The sequence below is a fragment of the Kryptolebias marmoratus genome, linkage group LG11 (assembly GCF_001649575.2).
Source record: "Kryptolebias marmoratus isolate JLee-2015 linkage group LG11, ASM164957v2, whole genome shotgun sequence".
In the NCBI taxonomy this organism is placed as follows: domain Eukaryota; kingdom Metazoa; phylum Chordata; class Actinopteri; order Cyprinodontiformes; family Rivulidae; genus Kryptolebias; species Kryptolebias marmoratus.
In genome coordinates, this window is record NC_051440.1 from 5,658,981 (window position 1) to 5,673,001 (window position 14,021).

The following is a 14,021-nucleotide window of genomic DNA, read 5'->3' on the forward strand; positions in this document are numbered from 1 at the left end:
GAAAATATCTGATTTTTACAGGGTTTAAAGATTAGTCAAATCTAACCTCAAATGTACAAAAATGCACAACGCACAGATTCCACCATGTCATAATTTATTAAGCATAAATAAAGCTGAAATGGAAAAGATGAATGGAAAAACTAAGTTCAATTTGTAGAACCACTTTTAGCAGTGATTACTCTCAGTAGTAGTTTTTGAGAGGGAGGCAGGTGGAACAGTGAGGCTACAAGGAGGTCAGAGGTCACAAAGGTGCAGGACTTCAAGGACTTAGGGTCCACTGTCCAGGAAAACAGGGAGTGAGGTAAGGAGGTGAAGAAGAGTCCAGGCAGGATGGAGAAAAGTTTCAGGAGTGATTTGTGACAAAGGGGTGGCAGCAAAGGTCAAAGGAAAGGTTGCAAGACAGTGGTGAGAGCAGCTGTGTTGTGTGGTTTGGAGACAGTGGGACTGACAAAAAGACAGGAGACGGAACAGGAAGTGGCAGAGCTGAAGATGTTGAGGTTCTCCTTGGGAGGGACGAGGATGGATAGGATTAGGAATGAGGTCATCAGAGGTACAGCACAGGTTGAACGACTGGGAGATAAAGTTAGAGAGGACAGACGGAGATGGTTTGGACATGTGCAGAGGAGGGACAGTGGGTATATTGGTAGAAGGATGTTGAAGACAGAGGAGATATATGGACGCAGTTAGAGAGGACATGGAGGTAGATGGAGTGAGGACAGAGGACGCAGAAGATGGAGTTAGATGGAGGAGGATGACTCGCTGTGGCGGCCCCTGAAAAGGGAACAGGCGAAAGAAAAAGAAGACAACTATCAGTAGTAGTTTTCTGTCTGGCTTCATGGTAATTCTTTTTACCTGTTCACTCTTCAGGGCTCACCACAGCAAGTCATTACTGATGTCTTCCCTCCTTGGCATTGTGTTGACACACACCTGTGCTCCAGAGCAGCAAACTGCCAAACATCCTGCTTTTATAGAGGCACTCACAGTGATGCTGATCAGTAAATCAGTACATCTGATCAGCAGCACCTGGCTGCTACTTTTCCACTTTAACACAACGGAAGCAACAAGAGTGAACTTAGTTTTTCCCACAGTATTTCCACTTTGGCTTAGTTTTTTTTTAATAAATAATGACATGGTGGACTTTTTTTTAGATTTGAAATAGGGAGACCCCCACCCCCCCCACTCCATGTCTATATAATATAAATATATCATGATTCTACCTGGCTGTACACTAAGAAAATTGCATGAAGCATCAATGTGATTTGCTGTGTATCATTAGTTTGCATCTACTCCTACATTTGATCATCTTAAGACTTTTATTGTAATCCTAAATATTGAATTTCATCTGCAAGGAAGCTCAAATGTTTTATTTATTTATTTTTGTTTTGTTTTTATTAAAACTATTCACACTTCACTTTCAATTCATCTTATGTACACTTTAAGCCACATCATTCAAGCTCACATTAAGTGAGACGAGCCATGTCAAATTCCTAAGTATTTGATGCATTTGAACTGAAAGTGATGTTGCACCTGGTCAGATGCTTTTTGTTTCATGTTTATGGGAAATCATTGGTACTTTGTGGTGAAATCAACACATTTTTATTCTCTTCTGTCATTTACGTCATTGACTCATTCCTCTGTTTAAAAAAAAAAAGAAAAAAAAGTGCAACATCTCTTAGTGCTTCAACCAAACCAGGTAACATGCTTCTCTCTCTGCACAATCTTCCAGGTGATTATGCTGGGTTTCCAGGCTGCGGCCTCCTGCGCCTGCACAGCACCTACCGCCACGATCTGAAGATCTACGCCTCCGATGAAGGCAGGGTGCAGATGACCGCTGCAGCGTTTGCCAAGGTGACTCTATCAGCCTTCGGGATGAAACTTTGTCTAACAGTGTTACCGCATCACAAAAAACAATGAACCTCTGATTGATATCCAGGACTTCTAAAGCTGAATCTTCGCTTTTTCCTAACATAGTTTTCGTTGATTTTTATTTATTGTTTCATCTTATAAATTTCAGTGATGAAAAGATGTGCAGTTAGAAATTTACTGTCCTCAGGTTACATTGAAACACTTTGCAGTCAAGAGCTTACGTATTGCAATAAATCATATCTGTATACATCTGTGTGGTATTTTACCTTTGATGCAGCTGCAGTTAATCTCCAGTTAAGACAAAATATCTTCTCTGAAATTGAATAGAAAAAAATATAGATATTACTAAAACCTCATATTTTAAAAGCAGAAGATTCAAAAATAAACGGTAACATATTTTAAAGATATAAAGTTTCCAAGCCTCGCATGGTTTCTCTCTTTCTCTCCTTTGATGAGCTTCAGTTGAGTCTTTCTGGTTTCTCTGCAGGGTCTGTTGGCTCTGGAGGGTGAGCTCACGCCCATCCTGGTTCAGATGGTGAAGAGTGCCAACATGAACGGACTGCTGGACAGCGACAGTGACTCTTTGACTGACTGCCAGCAGAAGGTGAAGGCCAGGCTACATGAGATCATGCAGAAGGACCAAGAATTTACACAAGAGGACTACCAGAAGGTGTGTGTAAAGCACTTGCTCAGAAATGAATGGTTGAATAACTTTATTTGATAAGTCAAATGTAGCAATCTGAGCAAGTTAAATTTGAACTGTTGAACGTGCCGTTTTATGCCCCATTTGGGGAAAATCTTTCTCTTATTCAAAGAATTGTAAGGAAAGTGTTTCACATGCTGAATGCTGGCAGATAAGTCCTTCCTTGTTTTGATGCAATCTGTTTCTATTGTGCTCCAGTTGGCTCCAACAGGCAGCCCATCACTGGTGAACTCCATGAAGGTCATCGAAAATCCAGTCAAAACATGTGACAAGGTTTATGCGCTCATCCAGAGTCTGACCTCACAGATTCGAAAGAGACTGGAGGACCCAAAGTCATCAGGTCGGTGACCATTTGTGCTCCTTTCAAAGAGGCTCCAGTATGTAATTAGTTCCACATAAATAAACCACAGAGAACAGGTTCAGATGTGTCCGGGTTGAATGTTTTTGGCGGTAGGATTGGTCATCTTGTGCTTTTCTTTAGATCTGCAGCTCTATCACAGTGAGACGCTGGAGCTGATGCTACAGCGCTGGTCCAAGCTTGAGAGAGACTTCCGCATGAAGAACGGACGCTACGACATCAGCAAGATCCCAGACATCTACGACTGCATCAAATACGATACTCAGCACAACGCCTCGCTCAACTTGGAGGACACGTTGGAGCTATTTCGGCTGTCCCGTGCTCTGGCTGACATAGTTATCCCACAGGTACGGCCTGATCAAGGTCATCAATCACTCTCTCTAGCTTAGTGTTCCCTGATTAACCCTTTCATGCATAGTGGTCACTGCAGTGGACAGCTATTTAAAAGCCATTTTCTTGTATATGTGTGGGGTTTCATGTTATAACTGTGCATAGACCACTAAACTGCACACTAGTGCATCATGCGATATACTGACCATCCGCTGCAGTATAATAAAATAAAAATAAAATTCTTACATTTTTTTTCCCCGCCATTTTTATTATGCTCTCAGAAATATAAAAACACTGTCTGAAGGTAAGATAATTCATTCACAAAAGGATTAAAAGATTAACTAATTTGTACTGATTTCTGGAAGTGCACAGTGCAACTGGATTGGTAGAGTAGCCGTTTATAGATGCAGTTAAATATTTATGCATTTTCACTGATGAAGTCTGACCCATTTAAATATTGGTTGAAAAGTCTGCATGCAGGTTTCTTTTTACAGACACCCACTTAAAAGAATAGTGCAGAAAAGTCAAATATGTGAAGGTTCATTTGTGAAGAATGGATCTCATGTCCAACTCTTCTTTCTGCTGTTTACTTTTTTACTACATCTACTATACTATTAAACTACTAATGCTTTTCCACCTAATATGCCTACACCTAAGGAGCAGAACAGAAGTAATGCTGGTTTAAACGGTAACAACATCCATCCATCCATCCAGTTTTAACCCACTTTGTCACCATGTGAGAGGCAGAGGACACCCTGGACAGGTCTCCATTCCATCACAGGGACAAATGGAGATAAACGAGACAAACATCCATTCACTCTCACTCATACCTAGAGACTATTTAGTTACCAGTGAACCTAACATCCATGGTTTTGGTCTGTGGGAGGAAACTGGAGAATATTTAAACTCCACACAGTAAGGCTGGGAGGTGAACCTGTGTCTTTCTTGCTATGTGGCAACAGTGCTAACCACTGCTCCACTGTTCAACTCACTTTACTGTCCGTTATAATAAGATAATTGTTTGTTTTGTGAGTCGAGTTTTATGTAACTGTTTTGTTATTTTAAAACATTGTGTTGTGTGTTTGAAGTTCTCTGTTTTCTGGCTTTTTTTCTGAAAATAGGCTCCCATCTCTTTAAAATCAATCATTCAAGAAAAGTAAAAAATACTTAGTTTTATTACTGACGGTGGCTTTTCTGTTCTTCCTTTTATTATATGTCAGGAGTACGGCATCAATAAAGTAGAGAAACTGGACATTGCTCAGGCTTATTGTGTTCCTCTGATGAGGAAAATCCAGCTGGACCTTCAGAGGACTCACGAGGACGAGGCCGTCAACAAGCTGCACCCCCTGTGAGAACACACACACACCTTATGTTTGGATGTGTAATAAAAGTATATCATTATCTGTATGTTCATCAGTGAGCTCTCAAATCCCTTCCTGCTCCCTGGTGTTCAGGTATTCTCGGGGAGTAATGTCTCCTGGACGTCATGTCCGCACACGGCTCTACTTCACGAGCGAGAGCCACGTCCACTCCCTGCTCAGCATGTTCCGCTATGGAGGACTTCTGAATGTGTGTACCTACCGTTTCTGTTTTGTTTTTTTCTTTATGTGACCTCTGGTGTTGATTTTCTGGGACTAAACAGGACCTGGACTTCCTGAAAGCTCCAATCAGCCTGTGTGTGTGTGTGTGTGTGTTTGTGTCAGGAGGAGAAGGACCAGCAGTGGAAACAAGCCATGGATTACCTGAGTGCTGTGACTGAGCTCAACTACATGACTCAGATCGTCATCATGCTGTATGAAGACAACGATAAGGTCAGCCTCCTGAGTGCCGCGTCACTCGGCGTTCCTACATGTTCGTGGCTTCCTTCATGGGCGCTCTGTTGTGTGCATGTGGTGAGAAGGACCCCTCTTCAGAGGAGCGTTTCCACGTCGAGCTTCACTTCAGCCCGGGAGTCAAAGGGTGTGAGGATGAAGAGAACGTGCCTCTTGGCTTTGGTTTCCGCCCTGCCTCATCAGAGGTGGGTCAGCATGTTTGATCAGAAAGCTCTTGATGTGCGTAGAGAGGCTTATGTTACCGCAAGTGTTTTTACAGCAAGTTTTAAACTATCAGTTTTTATGATGATCTTTGTTTTAAACAATAGTCATCTAAAAGGAACTTCATTCTCAAAAATGTAACGATTAATTTGAGTTAAACTTTTAAGAAAATTTGAACATCACTCATAAATGCCTTTTTTTTTAAACACATTGGTGCGCAACTCTGACTATCACTGAGTGTTATCTGGATTAACCAAAGCACAAAAATCATTGTGAAGTTTGGTTTATATTAATTATTAAATCTATTATTTTAAACAAAGATGAACACTAACTGAACAGTACATCCCTTTGATATAAATGTGTGTATGAATATATATATATATAGTACAGTGCCTTAATCTAAAAAGAGAACCACTGTTTAAAATGCCAATTAAATTAATTTTTTTTAATTTTAAGACTTGGATTTGAATAAAAAATTTTAGACTTGAAAGACTTGAGACTTACTAGTGACTTGTAAAAAAAAAACAACAAAAAAAACAAAAACAATGACTTGGTCCCATCTCTACCAACAACAGGTAAGATATTATTTCTTCATAAATTTCAGTTTGGTCCCTTTTAAGTTTATTTCAGTGAATTATGGTAATGTGGTTCGTTTAAAAGGATCACATGGGTTATTTATCTTCTTCAAACTTTCCCTGACCAATCAGAACGAAGACAAGAAGCCCAATCAGGGCAGTTTGGAGGACCTTTCCCAGGACCAGACAAACGAGGCTCTTTTTGTCTCGGAGCCAATTAACTTCCAGAGAAAGTCCCCGATGATCCGCAGTCGGAAGGCAGGCTCCATGGAGGTACCGCGCTGTAGTCTTACATTAGACAGGATGCTTCACTAATAAAAAAGGGTTACGACAGGTTATTTTCACTCTTGGCCTCTAAATTAAGCAGTTGCACTTTTGTTTTTATTTCATATTCAAAGTGTATTCTTTTTAAGTAAATGGGAATTGCTGGGCCACAAACGTCTTAAATTGATTATATTATTTTGGATTTATTCTCTGCGGCCCCTCTCAGGTCCTTTCTGAGACTTCCCCCAATCATTCCACCAAAAGCTGCGTCCCCCATCGACTCTTCCACTCGTCTTCACGCCAATCTCCTGAGTTCAAACCAGCAGGCGGCTTAGGTGAGCGTCTTTCTTTTAATGTGTGTGTATTTTTTTTTTTCTTATGTGTTTCTGCCAACAGACACCCTGACCTCTCAGCTCATCTATTTTAAGCTGTCATCACCGCTACTGCTCCTCATCACAAGTCCTGTGTTGTTGTTTTGGTTTTTTTTGTCGCCCTTCATACTTTTCCATATCTCTTTCAATCCCTCCCTTGTTTCTTTTTTGTGTGCTGATCTTTCCCTCTTCTTTCCGTCACCTCCCCCCTCCTCGTTTCAATGTTCTCCTAGCTTCCAGCTCAGCTTAGCTTTGCAGCAGCCGAACAGGATCAGGCAGTAAACTATGCAGGCGAGAGGTCAGCAGGGAGCTGTGGTGTTCACAGCCAACTGTGGGACGTGCTGATATTCCCTGTGGTGATAATATTATTACAGAGCGAGCATGTTCTACGTTTGTCTGTCTCTTATTTCCAATTCAAACACAGGAAGAGAATGTCAGCGGCTCGGACTTAATCATTAGGCTCTCTGCTAATTGAGAGCTGGAAACATGTTCAATGAGAAGATAATGAAGCACAGAAGAGTTAACTTTAATGTGTTGTCCCAGTTCAATACAGGATTACAAATGTAAATAGTATTATTTTGAAATGCTTTGTTGTCATTTATATTCTGCTGGCGATAAGAAAAAAAGCCAAAATACTAATTTCTGTCTTGTAAACTGACAGACTGGGTCCTCTGTGTGTAAATGGGCATCGGTTGTAATGTAGCAGAGCAACACATCCGGGTAATTAGCCACTTCACAAAGCTCCGCCCCTTTACGAGTAAAAAAAAAAACAACTCTCCATGTTAACCAGGGCTTAAATGCAACTCCTAAGGTGTTTGAAAATGAAACAGGCCATAATATTTAACCACGTAAAATCTGTCTGGCAAACAATTATAAAATGTCTTCCAATCAATGATCTCCAGCATTATCCAGTAAAACACTTAATATTACAGATTGGAGGAATGACCCCACCTAGTGGCCTGATGCGTCATATGCTGTCATAGGCTTAAATATTTTTTGGTCTCTCTCAGTGAGCCATTACAGATACAATAAAATATCTGTGTTGTTCTTCTTAACTCCCCGTTGTGTTTCAGAAAGAAAAGAAAAATTTAACATGTTCCAAACATTTTTTTTTCTTTCTGACGTGTATTCTCCTGTGAATGTCACCTTTAATGAACCTCTGAAATGTTAACACTCACAAGCATGAAAGGCTGTTGTCTAATTTAAGACGTGTTGAGAAAACCATAAAAACCTTGAATGTGTCAACAGAGAGATGAAACGGTTTCACTGGGAGCTTGAACGCTCTCCAGCTGCTTCATTACTCAGTGTCACAACATGACGTGATCTCCTTTTGATCCTCGGTTATGTTCCTTAGTTTTAAATAAACTAACATTTATGTTTAGCCTTCTAGTCTTTAAATACACTCATTACTAAGGCTTTTTGAAAACTACTAAATTCTCTGTCAACAATAAATCAATCAGAGGTGCATTAAGACTAATGTGGGCCAATTATCATGTCATTCAGAGCTTAAAGGGACATTTTGGACACTTGAAGTGGGGTTATGTGAAAAGATTATGAATAATTAATACCTTAACTGTTGTAGAAAGCTCTTTGAACTATCTTAGTTTGAAGAAAGAGTGAATGATGAGAGAACTAGTTTGAGCAGAGCCAAGACCAAAGTGGACTGCTGTCGTCCTAAAATGGTCTCAAAAATTCCACAGAGTTTCGTGTATTTTTGTAAATTTCACATTATATGGTTGATTACATAGAAATGCTTGAAGATTGGACTTGTTTTAAGACAAAATCTGCTTTATTCTGCTGTTATTGGCTCATCAATTTGGTCTGAATGTATCCACGTTCAAAGTGAGTTTACCTGTCTTAAAACAACTTCAAGGTTTCACAGCAACTTTAATGCAAACTCTGCTGTTTAAACGTTTGCACCACCATCAGTTATTCTAGGAGAAATCTTATGATAATTCCCACCAGAAGTGCCCCAGGCTCCACCAAAAGTCCTACAGCTCGTTGCTGCTTTTGGCGCTCATGAATAACCATAGATTTCCATGTAACGAGCCCAGGACATCAGTGTTTTTAGGAACGGTCACTGCATGGTGTGTGAATTAAAATACTCACCCCTCACACAGGCTCGCTCTGCTCTGGCCTCTTCAGTGCCTCAGCTCTTGGGGTGTCCTGTAGCGCCCCCAACCTGCGGGATTACGTCCGCACTCACCACCACCACCTTCACCACCGAAAGCCACCTCTGTCACCCGGCAGTCTGCCGTGCAAGATTGGCATGTTTGGTATGTTCACCGTCCTCCACTGTGGGGCAGGTGTTCTCATCTGCACGCTCTTTTTGACAAGCTCTGCCAACTCCCGCTTCTTCTGACCTAAACTTCAAAGAATTGATCTTTCAGGAAATTCTGCCCTCTTCTTTTTTTTTTTTGTTGTTGCTTTGCTTGTTTATTAAAACCAAAGCACCCCTCTTTTTTCACGCCCCCCACCCCAAAATAACTGTTTAACCATTTCATAATTTTGCATTTCTCAAGTGATTTGCTCTTTGCACAATGATGGATGATCTGACTGCAGACTGATTGGCTCTTTAGCAAATGTTGTGCATGCGGCCATACTGAAAGTGTGATCCAATTCAGTAATCAGTGATTTATGTTTCTCCACATCATCCCAACAGGGTTCCTACACAGTCTTAAAAAGTGTGAAATTTGATTTCAGTATTTTCCAGGTTTGAGTAAGTACATAAAAATGTTAATGTTTCCTGACTCTATTACCCATTGCATTTTCTGCAAACAAACAAAAGAAATCTTACTTTCTAGACATTGCTGTAACAATCATGTAATTTTTCTTGTAGACTGTATATGAAAGATAAACACAGTATACCCTGGTGCCCATCTTTGATTCATAAACTTTTAGGATTACAAATGTCTGATACTGTCATTCTTGCTTGTGTAAAACCAGTTCTATACTAATCGTAATGTCAACAAACAATGCTAAATAAAAATGCATTTACCAGGTAATTAATCAAAAATAATAAACTCAGTCAGATCAGCATTTTATCAAACTATTTTTGCTTAACAAAACAAAAACAAACTTGGATAAAATATTTCTTTAAAAATGGAAGCAGAAGTTAAATCTGTCGCCTCACAGCAAGAAGGTACTCCGGTGTCCTCCCACAGACCAAAAACAGTAATATTAGGTTAATTGGTAACTCTAAAGTTCTCCCTAGGTTTGGTTGTTTGTCTTATTTGTCCCTGTGTCCCTGTGATGGACTTGCAACCTGTCCAGGGTGTACCCCTGCCTCACACACAATGACTGCTGGACATGGACACCAGCTCCCCGTGACCCAGAAAGACAACTTTTAGATAGTTTTGTTTCCTCACAAGATGTTTGAACAGCATATAAAAAAATCCATCATCATCAAAAAACTCAAATACATTAGTTTTACAGGAGCCAACAGATAACAGTGCCACTGTACAAATACAGTTTAAAAAAAACATGTTCAGAAAATGTTTTGATATTAAAGAGTGTCAGAAAGCACAGAAAAATCTTAGATTTATGTCTGTGAAAAGTGCTGAAATTCAAAATGGACAGAGTGTAGGAACCCTGGTAAGATTACATCTCTGTGGGTTTGGGTTTAACAGGATGGAGGTGTTCTCTCTCTGCATGTTGTTTCTTTGTCCGATTATTTTTGAAGAATTTATAATCCAAACTAAAGTAGCTTTAAAAGCTTGAGGCCAGAAGGCTGGCTCTTTTGTCTTTTTCTTTTTAATAATCACATGTTACAGTAATCTTCACTGTAAAAAACTCGGCCTGTATTATTTATTTAATTTTTTGGTTAGGACTTGGTAATCCATGTAAGAGTGATCCACATTCTTCTGTTCATAGTTTTTATCATCATGCTGCTAATGGTGAGATGGCAAACATCACCAGTGGTCAGTTCAGCAGGGTGTAATTAACCCCTCTGTTCTTATCAAAACCAACAGAAGAAAGCTTTAACAGTTTATCAATTAACTGTGTGAGTGCATATAAGCCTGAGCAGCAGGACTTTTTTGTTTCTGTTCAGATTAAACCAAAAACTGAGCTTCTCATTTTAACCACTGGGTGTCACCCTGTCTGTTAATCTCTTGGACTCTCTGCCGGTACCAGATGTATCATGGTGTTGTGCTGCTGCCTTAGAGACAGACGATGGGTTGAATTGACGTCAGGGTTGCTTTATTTAAAGAGAAGGAGCAGTGTGAGCAGAAGAAGTGATAAAATACAGTTCAGGCCTGAAGATGACCTGCAGGGCTGTTGGTAAGTTTCCTTTCAACAGGTGTTAATTCTCAACGACTGCTAATGGTCCTTTCCAAAAGGAGGAATAACCTCCTTATTCTACAGAGTTATTGTGTTGTAGGGGGTTTTGTTCATGTGTATTTTTCTTTTTATTGATATATATTCAAAACTGCAGAAGAAGGCCAGTCTTACTACTTTAATGCTTCTACAATAAATCTTTTTGTACGAGGAAAGACTTGTTTACAAAATGAACCCACTAAAAATGATCACTCTGCGTCTCTTTGCACGTCAGAAATCAGTAGTCTGTCATTGCAGAGATTGGGTTTTAACAACCAGCAGATATGACGTACCTTGACAAAAGAGTGTCTGAAATGGCTGCAAATGTGTACAGAGCTGTAAATTAACAGAATCTATATAGACTAAAAAGGTTATTTTGTATTTCAAAAACCTTAATGATGCTATTTAAAAGATTTTCAGGTACTTATGTTGAACTTATCTCAGTCTTTGTGCTGATGATTTCTTACCCAATAGGAAAGTCCGGTTTGTCAACCTGCAGGGTGAATGAAGCCATTTCACCATGTAGACAAGTTACCAGATAAACAAATAACTCAGGAATTTGTATTTATCCTTTAAAAGCCTCCTTTTAAGAGAAACCTGCCCAAGAAGGGAGCAAAACACAACAATTATAACAATAAAAATTCAATTAGTATTCAGCATATACAAGTGAACAACCGGACCATGTTATAAAACCATAACAAAATAAACAGTTAAGTGATTTTGTTTTTCCAATTATATTTCAACAGTCCTCCAGTTTACTTGCATAACTCTTTGGTGGGAAAACATTTTGTTTTCTTTCAATGGAAAGTTGTTTTTCTTAAACTGAGAAAAGAAGGGCATTAAATGAACTTACTAATAAGATAGAAAATAGGATGTTGGAGTTCATATTTATAGCCCAGTAACTCATTGGATGTGCTGTTCTGTATATAAAGTTTGTGTTCCTCTCAGTGCAGCTTTGTTTCTATGTCTCTTAATTTGAGCTGTAGAGTCGACTACGACTGTAAAGTTCCCCATCAACTGTTGTCAAATTATTGAGCTAAAAAATTTCAAGTAAGTGTCTCTGATCTGACCACTTGTTGAACAACCAGAGGCCATTTTCCTACAAAGAGGATCCCTATAACCCTAGTTTTCAGTCAAGATGCTGGTTAGCAGAAATGAAATTACAGACCAACTGTCTGTTGTATTGTTTTCTCTCTTTTTTTTTTTTTTAATCATGTTCCAAACACACGCAGGCCATCAGGTTGCCACACATACCAGCAGCCCACAGTAATCCCAGTTGCCTTTCTTATCTCCTCAGAGCTGCTCTCTATGCCGGCAGTAAAGAGATTTTCTGTGTCGTTTGCCAGGCATCCGACCAATGGTATGTCTGTTTTTATTCAAGTATGCTTCGACAATCCTCCAGTTTACCTGTTATCTTGCATGACCCTTTGGTGGGAAAACATTTTCCATGTTTTCTTTATTGGGGATTTTGATATTTTGACTGTGGTAATGACATGAAATTGGCTCTTTAGGAGTTTCTGTTTCACCACACAACCTTGGTGTTTGTGTTGTTGTCGGCCTTCACCTCTAACACCGACTGCTCTGCCTGCACATGGTTAATTTACCTTTCTGATCCTGCTGTTTGTTCACAACGTGCCCTTTTGTGGGAATATATCTTCTCCCTTGGATATATTTCCATTTGTAGATAATCAGAAACACCCAATAAAACTTATCCCAACTTGCACTGTTTATTAATTTAGAGATTTTAAAGGTTTCTTTTTTTCATCTATTTTTATTTTGGATATTAAATGGTCTTTTTAATTTCTGACTCCACTCTCACTGACAGATGGGGTTGACTGACTGCTCTCTAGGCACAACATGAAATGCTCAGCAAAAATACAAGATCAATGGGGAAATTTAAATACAGGCATGGAAACAAGGAAGTCCACCTTCTTTCAAATAGACTTTTACATATCAGGACGTAATAAAAATGATCTGCTCTGTCTTCAATTGTATATAAATACACAATCTATTATTTATTTAATGAAAATTAGGCCTAGATGTGTGAAAGTAAAAAAAACAAGTTCAGCTACTTGTAGAACTACCCTTAGCAGCAATAACTTAAAGTAGTTGACTTTACTAGTCTCTTACATGGCTGTGGAGGAATTTCGACCCACTCTGCAAACCTCAATGAACTGAAGGAACACTGTAAAGAAGACATTTGTTTCTGCACAGCCCTCATAAGGTTCTACCACAACAACTCCGTTGGGTATAGGTCCCTGTCAGCCACTCTGTTGTAGGTTTGCTGTGGTGCAGTGAACTAATTTTGTCTTGCTGTCGTGCAACGATGTTGATTTGCCGGGACGTCCACTCCTGGGAAGATTGGCGGCAAGCTTGAAGGTTTTCCACTTGTACCTAATCTTTCTCGCTGTGGAATGATGTTCTCCAAATTGTTTGGCAGTGACCTTTAACCTTTTCCAGACTGATGAGCAGCAGTAGTTGCTCCTCTGAGGTCATTGCTGATGTTTTCCTCCTTGGCTTTGTGTTATCGAACACAATCTGTATGCTCCCAAACAGCAAACTGACCGAACTCCTGCTTTTATAGAGGTGATCAAGCTGATGGGTAATGAAATGCGTTTGATCAGCTGCACCTGGCTGCCACCCACCCTCTTAAATCCTAAGAAAGCAGCAAGGGTAGCCACTTTTGTGTGTTTTTTGCACACTTGATGTTAGAGTTAAATAATTTTAGAAACTGGTAAAGACAAGATCATTTTATATCCTGATACAAAATAAGCTAGAATTGAAAGTGGGTGGACTTCCTGCTCTGCATGTGAGATTCATTTCAGCAAAGAAAACATGAGCTCTGAATTAATTCAGACAGAATTGTACATTTTATGGTGAGAGAATTGGTTTGTTAGATTAGTACTGTCTCACTTGTAAGTTTGAAATCTTATCGATCAAATTCAAAGAGTGTTTTGTTTTAAATGTACATCCCTAGCTGATACCTTTTTGGATTTTTCTTTGTACAGGTGCTGGTCATAAAATTAGAATATCATGAAAAAGTAGATTGATTTCAGTAATTCCATTTAAAAAGTGAAACTTGTACATTATATTTATACATTACATACAAACTCATATATTTCAAATGTTTATTTCGTTTAATTTTGATGATTACAAATGACAACAAATGAAAATCTCAAATTCATCATATCAGAAAATTAGAAT

General features: G+C 39.3%; 1 protein-coding gene across 13 annotated transcripts in view; it reads left to right on the top strand.

Annotated features, from left to right (window-relative positions):
- ppip5k1b (diphosphoinositol pentakisphosphate kinase 1b) overlaps positions 1-14,021 on the top strand; it is a 55,215-nt gene that overhangs the window by 26,882 nt on the left and 14,312 nt on the right. For 6 of the 13 annotated variants that reach the window (XM_025009734.2, XM_025009738.2, XM_025009739.2 and 3 more), the window contains 12 exons: positions 1,727-1,848; positions 2,354-2,536; positions 2,768-2,909; positions 3,051-3,274; positions 4,478-4,605; positions 4,712-4,826; positions 4,961-5,068; positions 5,158-5,274; positions 5,998-6,138; positions 6,356-6,464; positions 8,621-8,776; positions 12,115-12,177. In XM_025009734.2, the coding sequence (XP_024865502.1) occupies positions 1,727-1,848; positions 2,354-2,536; positions 2,768-2,909; positions 3,051-3,274; positions 4,478-4,605; positions 4,712-4,826; positions 4,961-5,068; positions 5,158-5,274; positions 5,998-6,138; positions 6,356-6,464; positions 8,621-8,776; positions 12,115-12,177 (1,608 nt within the window). The remainder of the gene's footprint in view (positions 1-1,726; positions 1,849-2,353; positions 2,537-2,767; positions 2,910-3,050; positions 3,275-4,477; positions 4,606-4,711; positions 4,827-4,960; positions 5,069-5,157; positions 5,275-5,997; positions 6,139-6,355; positions 6,465-8,620; positions 8,777-12,114; positions 12,178-14,021) is intronic. The other 7 variants (XM_017432885.3, XM_037978190.1, XM_037978192.1 and 4 more) reach the window with 3 other exon arrangements.